Raw genomic sequence first — 25,215 nt, 5'->3', positions numbered from 1 at the left:
TCATTTGATATTACATCCAGGGTTAGTCATTTGATATTACATCCAGGGTAAGTTGTTTGATATATCCAGGGTGAGTCATTTGATATTACATCCAGGGTTAGTCATTTGAAATTACATCCAGGGTGAGTCATTTGATGTTATATCCAGGGTGAGTCATTTATTATTACATCCAGGGTGAGTCATTTGATATTACATCCAGGGTGAGTCATTATACGACCGCAAAAAAATTTTTGTGGTCGTATATTGGTATGACGTTGGCGTCGTCGTCGTCGTCGTCGTCGTCGTCGTCGTCGTCGTCGTCGTCCGGCGTCGTCGTCCGAATACACATTAGTTTTCGCACTCTAACTTTAGTTTAAGTAAATGGATCTCAATGAAATTTTACCATAAGGTTCAATACCACAAAAGGAAGGTGGGGATTGATTTTGGGGGTTATGGTACTAACAGTTAAGGAATTAGGGGCCAAAAGGGGCCAAAAATAAGCATTTTTGTAACTTCCAGACATAACTTGTGTGTAAGTGTATGGATCTCTCTGACATTGTACCACAAGGTTCCATATCACAAAGGGAATGCTGGGATTGATTTTGGGGGTAATTGCCTCCAAATTTTAGGAATTGGGGGCCAAAAAGGGGCAAAAAACAAGCATTTTTATACGACCATGACAATATCTTGTTTGTAAGTGTATGGATCTTTATGAAATTGTACTACAAGGTTCCATATCACAAAAGGAATACTGGGATTGATTTTTGGGGTAATTTCCTCCAAATTTTAGGAATTAGGGGCCAAAAAGGGGCAAAAAACAAGCATTTTTCTAGTTTCATGACAATAACTTGTTTGTAAGTGTATGGATCTTTATGAAATTGTACTACAAGGTTCCATATCACAAAGGGAAGGCTGGGATTGATTTTGGGGGTTTTCCCTCAAAATTTTAGTAATTAGGGGCCATAAAAGGGCAAAAAAAACATGCATTTTTCTAGTTTCAGGACAATAACTTGTGTGTAAGTGTATGGATCTTTATGAAATTGTACTGCAAGGTTCCATATCACAAAGGGAAAGCTGGAATTGAGTTTGGGGGTAATTGCCCTAAACGTTTAGGAATTTGGGGCCAAAAAGGGGCCAAAAAACAAGCATTTTTCTAGTTTCCAGACAATAACTTGTGTTCAAGTGTATGAATCTCTCTGAAATTGTACTGCAAGGTACCATACCACAAAGGGAAAGCTGGGATTGAGTTTGGGGGTGATGAATCATAAGGGGGTTCAAAAAATTGGGGGGGGGATTTTTTTTTCCTTTTTTTTCTTTAACATTTTCCATTTTAAATTGGTTATTTCTGATTTATATATAAAAGCAAATAATAATGATATGGTTTGAATAGGCATACATGTGAACCTCCCGATGGGAGTACAATAATCCCGTTTTCAGGGGTCTCCTCCCGACCTCCCGTTGAAGAGGAAAAAATCCCGTGTATGAAATTTTTCATGAATGAAAAATTTCTGCCCAACATATCATCTCAGGCATCTGGTGTAACTGACATTACCTGAAGTTATATTTTACCTGTAAATCAATTAACATGCATAATTATATGGCTTCACTTGTCAGCTTGGGTGTCAAACATACAGGTAATCAACGATTTTTACCTCAGGCTAACTGCCGTTGTGTAACAAAAACTGTGTATTTATTGGGTTACTTCCCTTGATTTATCCTGTTTTAAGTTACTTTCCTTTTAATAATGAAAATTTTTAAAAGAATATAAATAAAATATAAATTGAACAAATAATCATAAAAGGATGGTTATTAAATGATTTTAAATGTCTTAGGACAAATAAAAAAATGATAATTTGAAAATTATTTGAGGATTCTAGACTTCCTTTCAAGGCTTAAATTGAAATTTATATAATAACTATGACCCTAATTTTACAGATAAAATGATTTTCTGAGTTTGCAAATAAAAACTATTTGCAAGAGAGAAAAAAAAAATAAAAACTATTTGCAGATAGCTAAACAAATGTTCTGGTTGCAATGATTGTTTTATAGAATATGAAGTAAAAAATTTAAAGAACATACTGGAAAAATACAATGTTAGATTGAACATGTAGAATATAAAGATGGAGAAACTTTATAAGTACAAGGGTACTATAAACATAATAAATTGGATGGAAAGTTGAAGAAAACACACTTTAAAAGACCATTTTTACAGCACACGGTTACATTTACAACAAAATTAATGTCGATTAAAAACCTCCTGATCTGAGTCCTAATCTCCTGACCAAAATTTCCCAATCTCCTGATCTGAGTTTCACAGTCCATCACATGTATGAATAGGTAAATTGAAAATTTTTAAGTTCTTAGACCACTTTCATCCTGTGTCAGAAACCTATGCTGTGTCAAATATTTAATTACAATCCAAATTCAGTGCTGTATCAAGCTTGAATGTTGTGTCCATACTTGCCCCAACTGTTCAGGGTTCGACCTCTGCGGTCGTATCAAGCTGCGCCCCAGCGGAGCATTTTATTTGATATTACATCCAGGGTTAGTCATTTGATATTACATCCAGGGATAGTCATTTGATATTACATCCAGGGTGAGTCATTTGATGTTACATCCAGGGTGAGTCATTTATTATTACATCCAGGGTGAGTCATTTGATATTACATCCAGGGTTAGTCATTTGATATTACATTCAGGGTAAGTCATTTGATATTACATTCAGGGTAAGTCATTTGATATTACATCCAGGGTGAGTCATTTGATACTACATTCAGGGTAAGTCATTTGATATTACATTTAGGGTGAGTCATTTGAAATTACTTCCAGGGTTAATCATTTAATATTGCATCCATGTTTAGTCATTTGATATTATGTCCAGAGTGAGTCATTTGATATTATATCCATGTTTAGTCATTTGATATTACATCCAGAGTGAGTCATTTGATATTACATCCAGGATAAGTCATTTGATATTACATTCAGGGTTAATTATTTTATATTACATCTAGGGTAAGTCTCATATTTCAGTATGACTGAAACAATGTTTTACTAGTTAAGTCAATGATGCCTTAAATAACATATAGTGTCTTCTTGAAGAATATTTTAGATAATATCCTATCCACTTTGTTTCAATAGATAATGTTTGATAGAAAAATAGTATTACACATTATTAATGATGTTTTTTTATTTAAACAGATTGGAGATTTAAAGGAGGCCCGGAGACTTGCTTCAGAGATCACATCAAAGGGGTCTACATTGTATGATTTGTTGGGAAGAGAAGTGGATTTAAGGGTAAATTTCAATGTTTTATCCAAGTGATATGCTTTTGATATCTTGATAATACAAGTATCTATATTTAAAAAAAATTATTATGCAGCTATCTATACTTTTTACCTTATATGGCACAAAACCCTGATATAATATCAAGGAAGAAGTACTTATTGAAAAGTAAAATTGGACTACAGGATCCTGACTTTGGGCCTGGCACATAAAGATTGGTGGGATTAGGCATGTTTGTGAACCATCAACCCTCCCATAGCCTGGAATGGTGGTGTAACATTACTACATTTGAACAAACTGTAAAAATCTGTTGAAAATTGCTCGATTGATCAGATTGATACAAGCACAAAAACAAAAATTAAATTATCAATCGGTATTTCTCAATCTAATTTAATGTATAAATATCATAAGCATCCCTAAAAACCATGACCTTGTGCAAAGCCAAAATATAAATTGAGACAGGATGCAGGACCTTAGGTGTTAATAACTTGATTGCAATATATGTTAAGTAATATATTCATTTTTTTGGAAAATGAAATCAGTTAAAAAGTAGCAATAAAGACAATGTTTGAAGATCTTACCACAATGCTAAACTGATAAGAATAAGTGTATTGAAAGAACAATAAGTTGACATGGATCATATCTTAATTTTTAAACTCTATGAATAACATCAACATAGAACTAGGATGTCATATCCCATTTATAATAAGATTTCTACAGGTTAAGGTAGACATCCAAATCTTTGTATCAAAGTAATAGTCTTGATACTAGTTCCAAGTACAATGTACAACACTTCTAATTTATGTTACAATATCTTCTTACAGGAACAAAGATCAATAGTTATAGCCAAGTCATTAGAAATAAATGAAGTGGAGAGAGGAATGTCTGATTCAATAAAGGCAGTAGAGGTAAGTATTGTTTACAGACATCACAGAATATTTGGTAACCAATTTGTGATCAAAGCTGACTGCTGCTTAGGAATCTGATAAAAAAAAATCAGTAAAATATATAACTATATCAAAAACATACTAGTTCTGAGCTATCAAAATGCCATAAAAGTGGTTATTTTGTAATGTACTATTTCGGGCTAACTTTTCCTGTTACAAACAAAATCTGGAGAAATAATTCCTTAAATATGAAACTATAATAGCTCTGTTGTACATACTGAGCCTCAGAGGATTCAGTATGATTCTTTGGATACCAATTTTCTTGGATTTCATGGATACAGGGGAAGCACAAATTTAAATGTTCAATGAATTACAAATTTTCTATAGAAATGCATGCAGACTTTGGAAAAAAAAACATGAAATTCAATACCCACGAAAAATGCAAGTTTTCCTCAATCCACAAAAGTTGGTAACCATGAAAATTAATGAATCCACAGTAGCATTATTTTATTTAGAACAAGAAAATACAGATATCTGCTATCACGCACAATCATACAAATCTTACTGTTAACATTTTCCAGGACAAACCACTAAGAAATTATTCCATACATATTTATATCTTTTATTAAATTATATTAACAGAATGAGGTAAAGAAAACTATGATGATGTTAGACAACGTAGCATCTGATGAAGCCAACTTGGAGGCAAAGATTGAGAAAAAGAGGAATGAACTAGAAAGGAATAATAAAAGATTACAGACATTACAGAGTGTTAGGTAAGATGTTTTGTAGGCAAATATTGAGAATTAGTAGAATGAATATAATAAAAAAAGTACAGATTTGAATTAAAAAATATTGGGAGTTGGTTTGATGAGATAGGCCTCTTTATTATTATTTTTTCTAACTTGTCCATTCGTACAAGTTGCAAGAAAATCAACTTGTCCGACCTCTTAACGCACTTCCCCGAATCCAAATTTACAAATCTTACAAATTGATAATGTGGGCTTTTAGCATACCTGATGAAGGGAGTAATTTGTTGTGTTATATGAATTGTCTGTAACTAAATAAAGAATACTACATCTTTTTTTCAAGGATTATTTGCCATTCCAAAGTAAGTTCTCTGACTAAATGTCACTATCATGTGTGGAGTGTATGATGGATTCAATCATCATCACTGCCAATATCATAGGGTTCTCTTATCAATGTTCTAGCTAGAAACTCAGGGCAGAGGGACACATTCCTATAAAAAGGACACTTAAGCCGTGGCTATCATTATTAAAGCAGAATTTTCTTGTAACTTCACAAATAAATATAGCCCCTTTATTCTGTTTATTTTACATTAACTGAACTTCCTTCATGTACAGATGTGAGTTATCTTATGCCTTATCAAAATAAATCTTTTCACTTTCTTGCCTTTAATAAGTGTTAGATTTAAACCAGGTACAATTCAAAATTTTAGGGTGGTATATATTACTGTCACTAGGGATTTTCTTTCGTGTATCTCTGCACCTAAAAAATTTTAACTTTGTTATTACTACTAGTCATTCTGTCCATAGTAAAATTGATGATGCACAACATTCAAATCTAAAACTAGGGGGTAATAAGAAATTATTTTTTTTAAACAAAAGAATTTTGTAAAGCAAATAAATCCAACCCATAATTCTTTTCATTAAAATGATATTCTCTAGCAGTTAAAAAGTAAAATAAACTAGTGTATATTTCAATTATCAGTAAAAACTTTTTTAAAGAAAATTCCACTTTAAGGTGAACTAACTCCACATAAAAAAATTAATATAAACACAAAATTTCTCTGAGATCATGACTGTTTCATCACCTTTTGTAACGTCACATTTTATGTTATTTATATGAAAAAGTTTCTGAATTTTCATATGATATATGTAAAACAAAAGCTTTTGGAACTATCTCAATCTTAATTTAAAATTAATGGAATGATGATCGTCTTATAATGATGTCAGTGAACCGGTAAGGATTGCCTGTCAGTTTTATACTTATGCAATTATCATGCTTATTTGTACAATTTATTGTTAATTAAAAATTCAAAACATAAAAAGTAATATCATGCAATCAAACCTAATAAGTCTAGAACAAACAAAAGAATTATTGAAAATGTATGAAGCCATTTGACATCATGATTGGTCAAAATATTGACTGTTGTGGACATAAGGGCAATGGAAAGGGAATCGCAATTCTGGTGACCTGAATCTCTCATGATTTATCTCTATCGATATGAAAGCTTCTGTCAGCCAGCTTGTCAATCAATGAATAAACTCATCAAAGATACCAGGATCAAAATTGAATTTAGATTTCATTTGATCAATAAAAGAATCATTCATGATTTAGGCATTTGTAGGTCTTGAAAGTTTTATATCATGGATTTTCACTTGTCCCTTTGGACAACTAATACGGTGATTCTGCTTGTCCGACGCCTATGCCCACTTGTCCCGGACAATCAGTTAAACGGTAATGTTGAGCCCTGTGAGACTGCAGCTTGACAACACTAAAACCCCAACGACATCTAGAGGTCAACATTTAATCTTTTACTTTAAAAAGTGTGTATAATATGTCAAGCACTGAATTGGCCTGAGTCTACACAAAAAGTGTGTATAATATGTCAAGCACTGAATTGGCCAGAGTCTACACATAAAGTGTGTATAATATGTCAAGCACTGAATTGGCCAGAGTCTACACAAAAAGTGTGTATAATATGTCAAGCACTGAATTGGCCTGAGTCTACACAAAAAGTGTGTATAATATGTCAAGCACTGAATTGGCCAGAGTCTACACATAAAGTGTGTATAATATGTCAAGCACTGAATTGGCCAGAGTCTACACAAAAAGTGTGTATAATATGTCAAGCACTGAATTGGCTAGAGTCTACACAAAAAGTGAATATATATATAGAGACTATCAGATATCTACCATCAACGCCAATTCCCTAAAGAACAATAAACATTAAGACATTACAAAAGACAACCACTGACAAGGTTCTTGACTTAAAACATGCACATGAACATGTTGCAGGGTTAAGCAAGATTTTTCATATCTCAGTCCTTCTCCCCTTCCGGTCTTGCTCAGTGGAATAACCAAATTTACACAAAAGAATGTAGCCTGAAATTCTGATCAGAAAAAAAGCATTTAACTCTAAAATAAATAATGCAGAATAGGAGGGGACATTGACAACCATGTTACAGTCTCAGTTTTTTTATGCCCCCACTGAGGGGGCATCAAGTGTAACCCTTGTCCGTACGTACGTCCCAAAATTAGTTTCTGTTCTCTCACTTTAGTTTGCCTCAACCAATGTTATGAAACTTATATACAATGCTTATTACCACAAAACACAGATCAAGTTTGAATTTGGGTGGCGTCTTGAGTTATGCCCCTTTATATGCAAGCAGGGGCATCATCTGTGTCCCATTGACACATTCTCCTTTTATTAGCTCACCGGGGCCCAAAGGGCCCCATGTGAGCTTATGCCATCACTTGGCGTCCGGCGTCGTCTGTTGTCTGTCGTCGTAAACTATTTCAAAAATCTTTTCCTCTGAAACTACTGGGCCAAATACCTTCAAACTTTAACTAAATGTTCCTAAGGGTATCTAGTTTATAAATTGTATCCGAAGTTTTGATCCATCGACAAACATAGCAATGGCTAAAAATAGAACATAGGGGTCAAATGCAGTTTTTTGCTTATATCTCAAAAACTAAAGCTTTTAGAGCAAATGTGACAGTGGTTAAATTGTTCAATTGAACAAGATCTATCAGCTCTGAAATTTTCAGACAAATCGAACAACCCATTGTTGGGTTGCTGCCACCGAATTGGTAGTTTTAACAAAATTTTGCAGTTTTTTGTTATTATTTTGAATATTATTATAGATATATATAAACTGTAAGCAGCAATAATGTTCAGCAAAGTAAGATCTACAAAAAAGTTAATATGACCATAATTGTCAATTGACCTTTTAAGGAGTTATTGCCCTTTAAAGACAATTTTACACAATTTGTTCATCAAGTTTGCTAACATTTAAAAATCTTCTCCTCTGAAACTACTGGGCCAATTACCTTCAAACTTTAACTAAATGTTCCTTAGGGTATCTTGTTTATAAAATGTATCCGAAGTTTGTATCCATCGACAAACATGGCCACCATGGCTAAAAATAGAACATAAGGGTCAAATGCAGTTTTTGGCTTATATCTCAAAAACTAAATCTTTTAGATCAAATGTGACATGAGGTAAAATTGTTTAATTGGTCAAGATCTATCGGCCCTGAAATTATCAGACGAATCGAACAACCCATTGTTGGGTTGCTGCCACCGAATTGGTAGTTTTAACAAAATTTTGCAGTTTTTTGTTATTATTTTGAATATTATTATAGATATATATAAACTGTAAGCAGCAATAATGTTCAGCAAAGTAAGATCTACAAAAAAGTTAATATGACCAAAATTGTCAATTGACCCCTTAAGGAGTGATTGCCCTTTAAAGACAGTTTTACACAATTTGTTCATCAAGTTTGCTAACATTTAAAAATCTTCTCTTCTGAAATACAGGTGAGCGATTCAGGCTCTTGAGAGCCTCTTGTTTAATCAGCCATTTGTAAAAATTAACAATTAAATATTTGAAATAAGGTCTGGAAAATAGAATATTAAATGCTTAAAGCTGCAGACATTGAACAGTGCTGGTTGAAGAATATGATCGAGAAACATTTTATTTAGAAAACTACACGATAAGGCTTCTGATTTTTGTCGAGCCTTCGACTTTTGTCGAAAAAGCGAGACATAGCGATCCTACATTCCGTCGGCGTCGGCGGCGTCCACAAATATTCACTCTGTGGTTAAAGTTTTTGAAATTTTAATAACTTTCTTAAACTATCCTGGATGTCTACCAAACTTGGACAGAAGCTTGTTTATGATCATAAGATAATATTCAAAAGTAAATTTTGTGAAAAAAAAAATTCCATTTTTTCCGTATTTTACTTATAAATGGACTTAGTTTTTCTGCCAGGAAACATTACATTCACTCTGTGGTTAAAGTTTTTGAAATTTTAATAACATTCTTAAACTATCCTGGATTTCTACCAAACTTGGACAGAAGCTTGTTTATGATCATAAGATAATATTCAAAAGTAAATTTTGTGAAAAAAAAAATTCCATTTTTTCCGTATTTTACTTATAAATGGACTTAGTTTTTCTGCCAGGAAACATTACATTCACTCTGTGGTTAAAGTTTTTGAAATTTTAATAACATTCTTAAACTATCCTGGATTTCTACCAAACTTGGAAAGAAGCTTGTTTATGATCATAAGATAGTATCCAGAAGTAAATTTTGTAAAAAAAAAATTCCATTTTTTCCGTATTTTACTTATAAATGGACTTAGTTTTTCTGCCAGTAAACATTACATTCACTCTGTGGTTAAAGTTTTTCAAATTTTAACAACTTTCTTAAACTATCCTGGATTTGTACCAAACTTGGACAGAAGCTTGTTTATGATTAAAAGCTAGTATCTAGAAGGAAATTTTGTTAAAATTTTGTTCCATTTTTTCCGTATTGGACTTATAAATGGACTTAGTTTTTCTTCCAATTAACATTACATACAGTCTGCAGTTTAAGTTTAAAAAAAACATTTATTAGATTCATAAACTATCCTGGATTTTTACCAAACTTGGACAGAAGCTACTTACAATTAAAAGATAGTATAGAGAGGAATATTTTCATTAATTTTTTTCCTCATTTTTGTTGAGCCTGTGATTAACAGCAAAAGTAGGCGAGACACTGGGTTCTGCGGAACCCTTACGAATTTTTAGTTGTTCTTTCTTCTTTCCTGTTGGTTTCAAAATCGTCATTTCCATTGTTTTTATTTTTTTAGGCCAGCCTACATGGATGAATATGAAAAGTTGGAAGAAGATTTACAAAAGCTTTATGAAACCTATGTACTAAAATTTAGAAATTTGTCCCACTTAGAAGCACAGTTAGAAGATTTCTACAGATCAGAACAGGATAAATTTGAGGTAAACTGTTATAATAAAACACAAAATTTTTATGTCAGAAATGGTGGTGGTATTTTATAAGATTTTAACAAATGAATGCATTGTTTAGTGATTTAAAATTCTCAGATTTTTAACCAAGCAAACATTTAGCCTTTAAAAAAAATATGTATTTCTATTGATTTTAACTGCACATTTTAAAAAAGTGCTTTTACAGATATTGGTTACTCAAAGATTAACTTGAAATAATCAGTCAGATACTGTGATTGTTGAATACTTTTTTGTATCATTTACATGGAATTATCGGCTATTGTTGTCACAGAATTTTTTTCTGAGTAAATACAAACTCATTTGATTGGTATACGTGATGGGGTAAGTGCTACTATATTATAAAAAATATAACAAACAACAGTGAACCAACGCCTGGTAAATCTTCAGTAAGATAGAATCCCTAAAGTGGACACCTCAGGTATACATGGTAACAAGTTCCGTTCAGGTTTGGGTAAAACACAAACTGTTCACAGTCAGACAATAAATTATTATATGTTTTAGTTCCATTCATTATGCAAGATGACAAACACATATTCATTTTTTTTTTAGCAAGATACAGACTTTGGCAGAATAATATCAACAAACATTTTAATTTCAATGACATTCACATTTTATTCAACTTTCTTGTTCAAATTCACTTCCATACATGTATACTTTCACTATCATTTATACTCACCATGGTTACATTGTGACGTAATTTATGCATACCCTATTTTGTACTTCAGGCACAATTTTCTGTATTGTTTTTATCCTGATGAAGGTGCCCTAAGCACCGAAACATTTCGATCTCATTAAATTACTGCAGCAATCCCTAAAGTGTTGTTGTTATAAAAGCTTTCACATTTTTTAAAAAAATGTTGTTCTCAAAACTTGCATCAATGAATAAAATTACTTTTATTTAGTATTTGTTCTCAACGTTTTAAATTTAAGACTTTTTAATATGTAAATTAAGAACTAAATGAGTCTTTATTTTAACCAGTTCTTTCATGATTCTTTAACAGGAAACTGAGGAAAAACTGAAACAAATGGCAGAAAGATTGAAAAATGAGGAAAAAATAAGAGATAATATTCCACATGAAGAAGTTGCAGGTATGAATGGTAAATATATGAAATTAGAGCATATATTCATAATTCTACACTTAAACATTTATTTTCTTTTGCAAAGTATCTGTTCATAGCCCAATTAAGCTTGGAAGCCATATTGGTAATTTTAAAAAATAATATTGGAAAATCTTTTAACAAGCAAACTATTGAAAAAGTTTTATAAAAAAACAAATTAAGCAGGTGTTGAATGATTTTTACTACTGTTGCATGTAAAATAGTTGTAGAGTATAAGACAGTCCCGTATCAGGTTAAAGATTTTGGTTATAGTTGTGGTCACAACTTGAAAGTTAGTACATTTGTTCATTATAATGTTAAGTTTTTATATGAAATGCCAAAATATGTTTTTCACCCCCCAATTTCATCATTCATAGAACATTGAAATAGTATAATGAGAGAAGGGGATAGTGTCCTATGGACACATACTGTTGTTATATTATGGTTTTATTCCATATATTCAACAAATTGTGTACATGCATATTCTTCAAATGCTGTTGACATGTTTTGATAGATGATAGTGAGGAAAGTGATGATGATGATTTAGATGATGACGAGGATGATGATGATGAACAAAGACAGATGAGACAAAGGCCTGATGGTAATTATTTCCCCTTTATTTTTCATGTCAGTCAAACTCACTTCAAGATAATAGGATAGGTTATTTAGCGTAATTCTTCAATATAGTATATATTTGTCTGTCTGGAAACATTTTGTTTTCATTTCCTTATTGTATATAAAGTCCAGTAGTTGTCAGATAATATTTTTCGAAATAATTTGCTTTTAAAGAGAAATTTATGATTGACATGCCTTTATTAATAAATTTTCTTACTTTATTTATTGATGAAAAAACTTCCAGGTAAATTGAGCTGTTGAGTAAGCCTCGTTAATTACTGTTTATACAATTTTATTCTTCATTTATTTCATTTACTTATATTTTCTTTTCATTTGTCATTCATTTACTTTATTGATTCAACTGTTTTAGATAAGAAAGCTAAAAAAATCAATGTCTCAAAAAGAAAAGGTATTGAGTGTTTAACTTCACACAATGTCATCAATGTTTACACTTGTAATCTTCAAATAACAAGAGTCAAATTACGGGCTGTCCATATACATTTGATATATGTTATACACAAAAACATTATGTGAGGACAGTATGTTTCTGATTAATAAAACAAAATGTTCCAATTTACCATTTAATTTATAGAGTTCAGGTAAATTGTCATTCTACATTGTAAGCAAATTTTATTACTCGTAATGTTGTCCTGAATATGCAAGCGATATTTGCCACAGGACAATACACAAACAACAATCATTGAATCCAACAAAAGTTTGTAATTCAATTAACCCTATTTGTTTCACATTCTTGTCTATGAACATATGTTAAACTTAAAAACAATTTTCAGGCCTTGTGAATTATCAAATATGTCCCATCTTTCATATTTTGTAGTATTTCATTGAATTTTCCAAATTTAATATTGGAAACCACTGATTTTACTTTTAGGCAAGAATAAAATTAAGAGATTACAATGACTGATATGCAAAATTTACCATAGATATAAATGGAAATAAGGATGTTCATTATTGACATCTAAATGTTCCTTGATGGGTGCTTGTCTTGACCAAACCACATCTTTTGCAGACATTTGTGACACAAATGACACCACTATGTTTTGTGTTTTGATAGAGCACAAATATTGTTTATTAACATACATGCCAGTTTATAAATAGGAATTATTTCAGCTTGTTAAGTTTCATCAGAGAGAAAAATATCTGCATGAAATAAACTGCATAACATTAATTCAGGGAATATATCTTTTAACGACTACAATCTGATTGGTATAAATTCTACCCTTAGTCAATATACTTAAGTAAGTCTACCTATAGTTAGACTTCTGTGACAAAATGGCATGCAATATAAAATATAATTTATGTTTTAAAAATGTTGAGGAAACTTTATGTAACAGAGTTGTTTTCAAAACAAATTGAATGATATTCTGAATTTTATCTTAAACCTCAGAAAAATATGGAAAAGTAGAGATGTTGTAATGTCAGAGCTTATTGTATTACAATTTCTGTCTAAAAGGAATAAGCTTGTTTATGAGAAACTCTTGCACTTCAAAATCAGAGAATAATTATCATTTTTTTTGTTGAAATTTAAGTTTAACAGAGAGAAAAAAGGTTGCATTCCATATATTAGAGTACAAATGAATCATTCCTTTTCTAAAAGAGAGAAAAATAATGCATTTACTGTTTTAAGAGTACAGAAGAATGCTTTCCATGTATAAGAATACAAAAGGTTACATTATATAATTAAATCTTAAAAGAGGAAATGTTTACAGCAATAGAAAATCAATTTCTATCAAAATTCTTTGGAAATATTTTCAAGAAAACACAATTTAACTTGAAATAATTTAATTTTGGATGTAACACGTCTTCTGATTGGCTGATGTTGTTTTGTTTATCAGCTCATAGACATAATTTTGTCATGTGACCGTGACGTCATCAACGTTTTTTCATGATTTACTACGATTTAAAATGGATTTTAGAATTAAATTATAAGGAATGACTGTAATATTTTTTCTGTCTATTCGAAATAACATAAAAAATGTTGTGCACACTTTAGAATAACCCGCTACACGGGTTATTCAGTGTGCACCACATTTTTGATGTTATTTCTTCATAGACAGAAAAAATATTACAGTCATTTCTTAAATAAAATGTTTTTGCTGCTCATCTCATGTTCTATACAGAAATGAACCCTTTCACAAATTTTAAATTGATTGTATCTCTGGAATTAAAAATGTCACAAATAATTTTTTCGATACTCTGATGCAGTTTAATGAGTTCAAAATGCATATGCAATTTCATCAAAATGTGAAATATTGCCCAATTATGTATACTTATGTATGCTTTGATAAGAGCAAAAAGGATACATTCTGTTCTTTTATGAACAAGCGATGTACATATACTATACTGCTTCAGTTGTATGATACAAAGATACCAAATAGAGTTTGTATTTTGAAGGTTTTGATATACCAGAAGACCCAGGTACAGTGTACACCTAGATTTCAGTCTATATATATATGTTACTTTAGTCCTATTAAGGTTTCTGTCTGTTCTTAATGTTGTCAGAGTTTACACTCCTATTTCCATAGCAAGATATATTTGGGTATTGGGACAAAATGTATATTTTTGTGTTTGACTTTTATATAGACTTATCCCTTAAACACCCTTCTGATTTCTAAAAAAAAAATCTTTTTTTTCTGAATCTAAGCTTAGGTCCTTTAACAAAACAATGCAAACTTTATTTCATTTATCTCAGAATGGACAGAAATAAAGAATCTGATAGGAATTAGTTTTTTAAATTATGTTATACATTGGACTACAGTATATAGTCAGGCCAGCTAGATAGAAAGTGTTGATGTATAAATAGTATATGAAGATCCTCACCATTATAGGCTAAAATCACTTTTTATCCTGCAATCAGCCATTTTAATGTACAAATAAAAGTAAACAAAAACCTATGCAAGGAGATCCTGTTTCTTTTATGAGTGAATAGTAATATTCAAATTAATTTTTACATCACAATTTATTTTGGTGACTTTTTCGCCCTCCCTTTGTAGGTAATGCAAATTTATCCAAATTACCTAAGACAAGAACAATGTTAAAAAATCATTTAAGCACCAGTGTTAAATTGCAGGATAGAAAATATACTTAAGGGCATATAATACAGTTACAGGGGAGGTTGTGACGGTGCTAACGTAAAATGTTGTTTTTCACGACGTCAAACTGTGAAATTTCGGAAAAAGATGCATTTTTCGACTGATTTTAACCATGACCTTGAAAACAAGCACATGAACACCTCTTTTTAAAAATAACATTTTGATTATGTATGAAGATTATTTGTTCCAATTTTTATGAATAAATCACTGATGGTTTTTTTTAAACTAAATAAATATACAGCAAAAAATTTTTTTTTTTTTTAATCATGACAATTAAATTAAAATGACTTATTTCCAAAGAACTTTTAAACAAGTATATAGCATACTTATGTAAAGAAGATATTCAAAATGCTATTCAAAAATCCGTTTGGGTTTATCTTTTGAAACAAAAAAGTTAGGTATGTCTTTCCAAAGGATGGAAATTTTGAAGAAATCGAAATTTTGAGTAATGTCTAAAAAATCGATCCTATTTATCTCCAAAAGTAGCACATGAAGGTATATTTTTTATTACATAATAAATTGACTTGATGAAAAATAGCTTGTATGCAAATTTTCGTCAAAAATCACTGTTGGATCAAAACTGTGTCGTATGCCCTTATAACATCATTGGAAAATGTGAAATTTATTTGTACTCAAATATGAATCATGGGAAAACACTTGCTGAGTCTCACATTTCTTCCTTTTCCTGATGCCTATTATGTACAAATACATTTTATATTTCCCAACAATTTATGTGTATTTTAATAAACGTACAAATACATTTTATATTTCCCAACAATTTATGTGTATTTTAATACACATTCTACTACATTGTATCAGGAAATACACACATAATATTACTTGGTATGATCTTCAGTATATATATATATATTTATACAACACATTTATTTTGCTTTTTTTATTATAAATGGCTGATACAGAACAACACAATATCACTAATGATAAGTTCTATCTAACTACAGTACAGAAAAGAACAAAAGCTTTTTACTAAAAAGGAGTCTAGATTTAGTCAGAAGTTTTTTAACTTCTGATTTTACTGTGCTTTTTATATATTTTATTATTGTTGCATGAAAATGTTTAACTTTTAAATATGTATGAGGTGATCTTACAACAATATTTAGAATGAGGACATGTGGTATATAGATGAGGAAATTGTTAGTACTAGATAGATATGCTGAGCCATATATTAAACTTGTAAGCACACAAGGTAACATTCTACCATGCCACCTTCCAAGGCTCCTTATTCTGACTACTAGCTTCCCAACCTGAATTTTGAGAAAAGGTCCTAATACCAATTTTAAAGTTTTTCTCCTGACTTGGCAGGAGATTGAACTGATGATCCATCCACACTTGTAACCAGATTACTGGGGAGCTTTCTGAACATTGACCTTTTATCTATTACCTGCAATGAAATGTTAACAGATTTTGAAAGACAGAAATGTTTAAAATATCAAAGTTTTCTATAGAGAGTAGGCCCAGCATAATATATAATCATGTTTGACCTGAATACCTTCAATTTTTCAACTTAAAAATTATGTGCTTAAATTTCTGCAGAATTGATTGATCTCAGCTTAAAATAATTTGTTCCCTGGACTAACAGGTCCATTATTATTGTCTCACCTGCATCCAGAATATGAGACACAGAGATGCTAATTCTGCTGTTTGTATAAAGCTTTATATTTCAGAAGATAGAAGTCCGAAAAACATTATAACTGGTATACTGATGCCATATGGTTTGAAGTTTCTGTCTGGCATATGTCAATTTTTCGTTACCTCATTTTTATGTTTTTGCAGTTGCTTGTAAAAACTGTTTTTTTTATCTGTGTTTTTAGCTCACCGGGCCCGAAGGGCCAAGTGAGCTTTTCTCATCACTTGGCGTTTGTCGTCGTTAGCTTTTTACAAAAATCTTCTCCTCTGAAACCCTTGGGCCAAATTTAACCAAACTTGGCCACAATCATCATTAGGGTATCTAGTTTAAAAAATGTGTCCGATGACCCCGCCAACCAACCAAGATGGCCGCCATGGCTAAAAATAGAACATAGGTGTAAAATGTAGATTTTGGCTTATATCTCTGAAACCAAAGCATTTAGAGTAAATCTGACATGGGTTAAACTGATTATCAGGTCAAGATCTATTTGCCCTGAAATTTTCAGACAAATCTGGCAACCCGTTGTTGGGTTGCTGCCCCTGACTTGGTAATTTTAAGGAAATTTTGCAGTTTTTGGTTATTATCTTGAATATTATTATAGATAGAGATAAACTGTAAACAGCAATAATGTTCAGCAAAGTAAGATCCACAAATAAGTTGTCATGACCAAAATTGTCAGTCGACTCCTTTAGGAGTTATTGCCCTTAATAGTCAATTTTTAACAATTTTTTGTAACTTTTTGTAATCTTTTACAAAAATCTTCTTCTCTGAAACTACTGAGACAAATTTAACCATACTTGGCCATAATCATTATTAGGGTATCTAGTTTAAAAATTTTGTCTGATGACCCTGCCTTCCAACCATCATGGCCGACTTGGTTAAAAATTGAACATAGGGGTAAAATGCAGTTTTTGGTTTATATCTCTGAAACTAAAGCATTTAGAGCAAATCTGACAGGTGGCAAAAATGTTCATCAGATTTAGATTTATCTGCCCTGAAATTTTCAGACGAATCCGACAACCCGTTGTTGGGTTGCTGCCCCTGAGTTAGTAATTTTACAAAAATTTTGCAGTTTTTTTGTTATTATCTTAGATATCATTATAATATCTAATATCTAATACTATTAATTATGATTATAACCTTATTTTACATGATTTCCAAAGCATCAGTAAATACAGGTGAGCGACACAGGCTCTTGAGAGCCTCTAGTTTTCAGTTATTATGAGTAAAAGATAGCTATATTTGGTATTTAGAAATATTGCAAGGTAAACATGGCAGTCAGACGTGATTCATCTGACCTCAGCTTGACTTCATGGCTCAGTGATCAATGTTAATTTTCATGATTGGTCAGTTTCTCAGATACTATGAGCTAAACCAAATTAGAGCATAGAATGATTGTATGGTGCACTTTTCTGTCTATAATGGTTCATCTGACCTTGACCTCATTTTCATGGTTCAATTTTCAGTTTTAAGTATTCTTGATATAAATTTCCCTTTCTCGGATACTTTAAGTAATAGTTCAACTATATTGGAGTATAGAATGATTGAAAGGTGTACATGTCTGTCTGGCAGGGTTCATCTGATCTTCATCTGATCTTCATCTTATTTTCATGGTCATTGGTCAACATTAAGTAGTTGTATTTGGTGTTAAGAATAATTATAAAGTGTACCTTGATAGCAGGGTTCACCTGACCTTGACCTTATTTTTATGGTTCATTGATAATGTTTAGTTTTTGTCGAGCCTGCAACTTTTGTCGCAAAAAGCTAGACATAGGGATAATGATCCGGCGGCGTTAGCTAACTTCTTAAAAGCTTTATATTTTAGAAGATGGGAGACCTGGATGCTTCATACTTTGTATATGGATGCCTCATGTTATGAAGTTTCCGTCAGTCACATGTCTAATATCCTTGACCTCATTTTCATGGTTCAGTGACTACTTGAAAAAAAAGTTCAGATTTTTTGTAATGTTAAATTCTCTCTTATTATAAGTAATAGGATAACTATATTTGGTATGTGCATACCTTGCAAGGTCCTCATGCCTGTCAGACAGTTTTCACTTGACCTCGACCTCATTTCATGGATCAGTGAACAAGGTTAAGTTTTCGTGGTCAAGTCCATATCTCAGATACTATAAGCAATAGGTCAAGTATATTCGGTGTATGGAAGGACTGTAAGGTGTACATGTCCAACTGGCAGGTGTCATCTGACCTTGACCTCATTTTCATGGTTCAGTGGTTATAGTTAAGTTTTTGTGTTTTGGTCTGTTTTTCTTGTACTGTATGCAATAGGTCTACTATATTTGGTGTATGGAATGATTGTAAGGTGTACATGTCTAGCTGGCAGGTGTCATCTGACCTTGACCTCATTTTCATGGTTCAGTGGTTATAGTTAAGTTTTTGTGTTTTGGTCTGTTTTTCTTATTCTGTATGCAATAGGTGTACTATATTTGGTGTATGGAATGATTGTAAGGTGTACATGTCTAGCTGGCAGGTGTCATCTGACCTTGACCTCATTTTCATGGTTCAGTGGTCAAAGTTAAGTTTTTGAGTTTTGGTCTTTTTTTCTAATACTGCATGCAATAGGTCAGCTATATTTGGTGTATGGAATGATTGTCAGGTGTACATGTCTAGCTGGCAGGTGTCATCTTACCTTGACCTCATTTTCATGGTTCAGTGGTCAAAGTTAAGTTTTTGAGTTTTGGTCTTTTTTTCTAATACTATATGTAATAGTTCAACTATATTTGGTGTATGGAAATATTTTATGATCTATATGTCAGTCACGCAGGTTTTATTTGACCTTGACCTCATTTTCAAGGTTCATTGCTCAGTGTTAAGTTTTTGTGTTTTCGTCTGTTTTTCTTAAACTATAAGCAATAGGTCAACTATATTTGTTGTATGGAAGAATTGTTAGCTGTACATGCCTGCCTAGCATGGTTCATCTGACCTTGACCTCATTTTCATGGTTCATTGGTCAATGTTTAGTTTACTTGGTTAATGTTAAGTTTATGTGACAGTTGTAATAAAGCTTTATATTTAGGACTATCAACATAATATCAATGATTAGTAAAGAAGGCGACATTTCAGCGTGTGCACTCTTGTTAGTGATACCTGTAGTAAGACCTTGGTCTTAAAGACTTTCAAACTTAACTTTCAATCATGATTAGTTAACCAGCTGAGACATGTAAGCATGAGCACTTTTGTTAAAGAATTTGTAGCTACATGTATCAACATTCAGTGTATCAGCAGAATTTTTTTAATATAACACTATGTTTGTGCTAGATGTTGTAACTGATTATATATCACACAAATGATTAAGAACAAGCAATTTGAAATATCTATTTAGTTATTTTTGGGGAAGGCAACACAAGAGTTGGTACTAGGATAAATTCATTTGTCCTTTCAAAATAAGTTGTAAATATTCAGATTATATCTGGCATATTTCAGGAAATTTCAGCCCCTAACTCATTGCTTAGATATAGAATAAAATACTATTTAACAGTTTTGAAAGGTTCTTATTAAAACAAAACCAGCGCCACTGATGGTATTAACATTAGGAATCTGAATAGATCTGTTTTGGTCAACATGCCGTCTTCAAAAATAGTATCTATTCAATACATCTAGCTCTAAAGCACTTGGAGTCTACAAAAGTTGTATTGTTTTACTAGCTCATTTTCACCTGTGATACAGATATCATAAGTTTAAGTGTTGTTCTTGACTGATAGATTATCTTCCTACATTTGTTCAAAGTAAACCTTCTGTGTTTCTTTTTGGTCTATTTTATTAAAATGATGTTATCTCCTTTTGCAGCTGCAGCAGGGGAAAGAAAACAGAGAGTTATGGGTAATATGATGGGGAATATTAGTGAAGAGGTCAGTATTATGATAAAACAGAGAGTTATGGGTAATATGATGGGAAATATTAGTGAAGAGGTCAGTATTATGATAAAACAGAGAGTTATGGGTAATATAATGGGAAATATTAGTGAAGATATCAGTATTATGATAAAACAGAGAGTTATGGGTAATATGATGGGGAATATTAGTGAAGATATCAGTATTATGATAAAACAGAGAGTTATGGGTAATATGATGGGAAATATTAGTGAAGATATCAGTATTATGATAAAACAGAGAGTTATGGGTAATATAATGGGAAATATTAGTGAAGATATCAGTATTATGATAAAACAGAGAGTTATGGGTAATATGATGGGGAATATTAGTGAAGATATCAGTATTATGATAAAACAGAGAGTTAGGGGTAATATGATGGGAAATATTAGTGAAGATATCAGTATTATGATAAAACAGAGAGTTAGGGGTAATATGATGGGGAATATTAGTGAAGATATCAGTATTATGATAAAACAGAGAGTTAGGGGTAATATGATGGGAAATATTAGTGAAGAGGTCAGTATTATGATAAAACAGAGAGTAATGGGAATTTGATGGGAAATATTAGTGAAGAGGTCAGTATTATGATAAAACAGAGAGTTAGGGGTAATATGATGGGGATTATTAGTGAAGATATCAGTATTATGATAAAACAGAGAGTTAGGGGTAATATGATGGGAAATATTAGTGAAGAGGTCAGTATTATGATAAAACAGAGAGTTAGGGGTAATATGATGGGAAATATTAGTGAAGAGGTCAGTATTATGATAAAACAGAGAGTTATGGGTAATATGATGGGAAATATTAGTGAAGAGGTCAGTATTATGATAAAACAGAGAGTTAGGGGTAATATGATGGGGAATATTAGTGAAGATATCAGTATTATGATAAAACAGAGAGTTATGGGTAATATGATGGGGAAATATTAGTGAAGATATCAGTATTATGATAAAACAGAGAGTTAGGGGTAATATGATGGGAAATATTAGTGAAGAGGTCAGTATTATGATAAAACAGAGAGTTAGGGGTAATATGATGGGAAATAGTAGTGAAGAGGTCAGTATTATGATAAAACAGAGAGTTATGGGTAATATGATTGGGAATATTAATGAAGATGTCAGTATTATGATCAATCATTTCATACCCAACTCTGTCCTTTTATAATGTATGAAAATATTGAATTGATCTTACTATTTTTTTATGCCCCAGCCGTAGCGGAGGGGGCATTAAGTTTTACCCTTGTCCGTCTGTACGTACGTCCGTCCCTACGTCCCAAAGCTGAATTTTTTGTTTCCGTTCTATAACTGAAATTAGCCTCAACCAAATGCTATGAAACTCATACACAATGCTTATTACCACAAAATACAGATCAAGTACAATTTGGGTAGTGTCATTTGTACAGTTATTTAGTTATGTCCCTTTATAACTGTATATGATATGCAAGTGGGGGCATCATCTGTGTCCCATGGACACATTCCCCATTTATTTTAAAATTTGTTAGCCAGAATTGTTAAGAGTGAAAGTTTACTTTTAGTTTCTTCTGTTTACATCTTATGGTAAATTTATAAGTTATTGTCCTACTAGACACATTTTGAAAACACAGGACAGTTGTTTATAAAAATTATATTGCAGGTTTTCTTTCATCGTTGCTTTAAGTAATATTTAATTTTTGCATGGAAATTTTCAGTTTTAGGAGGAAACATGAACTAAGTGAAAAAAAATGTGAAGTTGTAATTTGTCTCATTGACATATACCTCACATCTCCTTTTAAACATATTAAATGTGGTATTTTTTTCTCATTTTGCAGGATAGTGATTCTGATGATGATGATGATGATGATGAAGATGATTCAGAAATAGACTTAGATGGTGATGATCAGGAGGATAGCGGAGATGATGTTGTAGCGCCTCCAAATCCCCGTAAACGACAACCACCACAACTAGAAGATAGTGACAATGATTTCTAGTTATTCTGTTTAATTCCTTGACTTATAAAGATGAATACAGCAAACCAATGTGATATATATGTGTATAGTAGGGGATTAAAAGGCAAAAAATATACTTAATTTTTCAGAATTCATGGACCATTTTTATTTTGATTAGTTAAGTATTGGTCTTTTATCAATATCAGTTGTACTGATGTAGTTTTTTGGGATAAATGGTACTGAATTCTTGTCTCATCTTGTACTTTGACATTGGCCTCAGAAAGGTAATATTTTAATTTGTATGGCCTGACTGAAATCTGAAAAATATAAATCATAAGCCTATCAGTTAAGGGAATAACATTATAGATTTTCATGGCTGGCCATGTCCAATACAAAATGAAATAGTGTCATGGTGAATTTCTGACTCAACTTAATTACTGTATCAAAACTTTAAAAAAAAAAAAGGTCTGATATAGCACAGGCATATACAGTTATAAAAAAAAATAATAGGAAAATAATAGGAGAAATCTATAAAATCATCTGTACTTTCAATTCCGTGCATAATAGAAAAATAAATCTAGTTCATTATATACAGTTATTAAAAATGATTTTTTTTACAAAATATTCAATAGTTATTGTGAAGATAATTCTTGAAAAATGCCAAGTAATGTATCAAATATATTGTTAATGAATGAATGGATTTGAAAAAATAAGCAAAATATTATTTATTAGAAGATCTTAATTATTTATTTCTTGTGTTTGTTATTTGAATGTGATTATTACATTATTTTCAAGCTAATCTTTTGTTTTTTTATGTTGATTAACATCTCTAAGTTTATGGTGAGTAAGATTGGTTAATTTTTTATGTCCTGTCGGTCAAACTATTGACTAATGTATTAATTGGTCTATTAATTTGTTTGTCCCTCTTCAGTTTAAAGCAGTTAGACATGAAGTAGATTTGATATTACATCTGCTGAGTTGAGAAATTTAGTTTTAGCTCACCTTTCCAAAGGAAATGTGAGCTGTTGCCATCACTTGGCATCTTCCGTCGTCTGTCATCCGTCGTCCGTCCGGTGTAAACTATTTCAAAGATCATCTCCTCTGAAACTACTGAACCAATTCCAACCAAACTTAAGCTGAATGAATGATCCTTAGGGTATTTAGAATAAATTTGTGTTTTATTTTCTGTTTCCTCAGAAAACATGGCCGCCATGGCTAAAAATAGAACATAGGGTAAAATGCAGTTTTTGATTTATATCTCAAAAACTAAAGCATTTAGAGCAAATCAGACAAGAAGTTAAAGTATTCATTAGGTCTAGTTCTACCTGCCCTGAAATTATCAGTCAAATAGGGTATCTGATTTTTAGGTGTTTGGCCCTGAATTGCTGATTGAAATTGAAAAGATAGTATCCAGAAGTAAATTTAAAAAAAAAAAAAAATCCTGTTTATCCGTATTTTACTTTTAAATGGACTGATGTTTAGTAGTTGTCGTTTGTTGATGTGGTTCATAAGTGTTTCTCGTTTCTCGTTTTTTATATAGATTAGACCATTAGACCGTTGGTTTTCCCGTTTGAATGGTTTTACACTAGTAATTTTTGGGGCCCTTTATAGCTTGCTGTTCGGTGTGAGCCAAGGCTCCGTGTTGAAGACCGTACTTTGACCTATATTGGTTTACTTTTATAAATTTTGACTTAGATGGAGAGTTATCTCATTGGCACTCATACCACATCTTCTTATAACTATTAGTTTTTCTGCCAGTTAACATTACATTCACTCTGTGGTTAAAGTTTTGAAAACATTTATTATTAGATTCATAAAACATCCTGGATTTTTACCAAACTTGGACAGAAGCTTGTTTATGATCAAAAGCTAGTATCCAGAAGGAAATTTTGTAAAAATTTATTTCCTGTTTTTCCGTATATTACTTCTAGATGGACTTAGTTTTTCTTCCAGTTAACATTACATACAGTCTGCAGTTAAAGTTTTTAAAACATTTATTATTAGATTCATAAACCATCCTGGATTTTTACCAAACTTGGACAGAAGCTTCTTACAATCAAAAGATAGTATCTAGAGGAAAATTTTTAATAATTTTTTCCCCATTTTTGTTGCGCGTGCAACTTTTGTTGCAAAAGTGAGACATAGCGATCCTACATTCCGTCATCGACGATCAACCAAACATTATCACACTGAAAACAAAGACAACAGCAAAACTAGGCGAGACACTGGGTTCCACGGAACCCTTACAAATTTTTATTATTTTGCAGCTTACATTATGGTATTGGATTTGCTCATTGTTGAAAGCTGTAGTTCCTTTGGTAATTTGTGAATACCCGGTAGTTGTCAAATTGGCAATCGTACTTTCTTATATATTATGCTCCCAGTAAAAAGTTAGAGAGCATTAAGTAATAGCTTCATCTCTCTGTGTGGTTTGTGTATAAGACGGATGGTTTCAAGATAATTACTTGAGTATCCCTTGCTTGGTTGGAATTAATCATATACAGATTGAAGATATAGGGAATGGAAAGATTCCTATTGATTTGGGTCAAGGCCACTAAATAAAATTAGAAAAGTATGAAAAGAGTTTTTCTTGATGGTAACTATAGTTTTCCTTGCTTTATTGGAATAAAACTTATACAGCTTGAAGATATAGGAAAGGGGAAGGAGCCTATTGATTTTTTTCTAAAACAAAATTGAGAACATAGTTTTCGAATGGTTACTTAGTTTT

General features: G+C 31.7%; 1 protein-coding gene across 4 annotated transcripts in view; it reads left to right on the top strand.

The window, feature by feature from the left end:
• The window catches only part of LOC127708575 (clusterin-associated protein 1-like), a 30,984-nt gene extending 7,698 nt beyond the window's left edge, over positions 1 to 23,286 (top strand). The window contains exons 5-13 of one of the 4 annotated variants that reach the window (XM_052213554.1): positions 3,178 to 3,273; positions 4,086 to 4,169; positions 4,791 to 4,924; positions 10,031 to 10,172; positions 11,201 to 11,288; positions 11,812 to 11,898; positions 14,325 to 14,348; positions 20,478 to 20,539; positions 22,371 to 23,286. In XM_052213554.1, coding sequence (XP_052069514.1) covers positions 3,178 to 3,273; positions 4,086 to 4,169; positions 4,791 to 4,924; positions 10,031 to 10,172; positions 11,201 to 11,288; positions 11,812 to 11,898; positions 14,325 to 14,348; positions 20,478 to 20,539; positions 22,371 to 22,529 — 876 coding nt within the window. In that variant the 3' untranslated portion in view covers positions 22,530 to 23,286. Of the gene's footprint in view, positions 1 to 3,177; positions 3,274 to 4,085; positions 4,170 to 4,790; positions 4,925 to 10,030; positions 10,173 to 11,200; positions 11,298 to 11,811; positions 11,899 to 14,324; positions 14,349 to 20,477; positions 20,540 to 22,370 lie in introns of all 4 variants that reach the window. The other 3 variants (XM_052213553.1, XM_052213556.1, XM_052213555.1) reach the window with 3 other exon arrangements.
• Positions 23,287 to 25,215: the final 1,929 nt, after the last annotated feature.

This window comes from Mytilus californianus, unplaced genomic scaffold (assembly GCF_021869535.1).
Source record: "Mytilus californianus isolate M0D057914Y unplaced genomic scaffold, xbMytCali1.0.p SCAF_7, whole genome shotgun sequence".
Classification (NCBI taxonomy): Eukaryota; Metazoa; Mollusca; class Bivalvia; order Mytilida; family Mytilidae; genus Mytilus; species Mytilus californianus.
The sequence above is the reverse complement of the archived record's forward strand: the minus strand, read 5'-3'. Positions and strand labels throughout refer to the sequence as shown.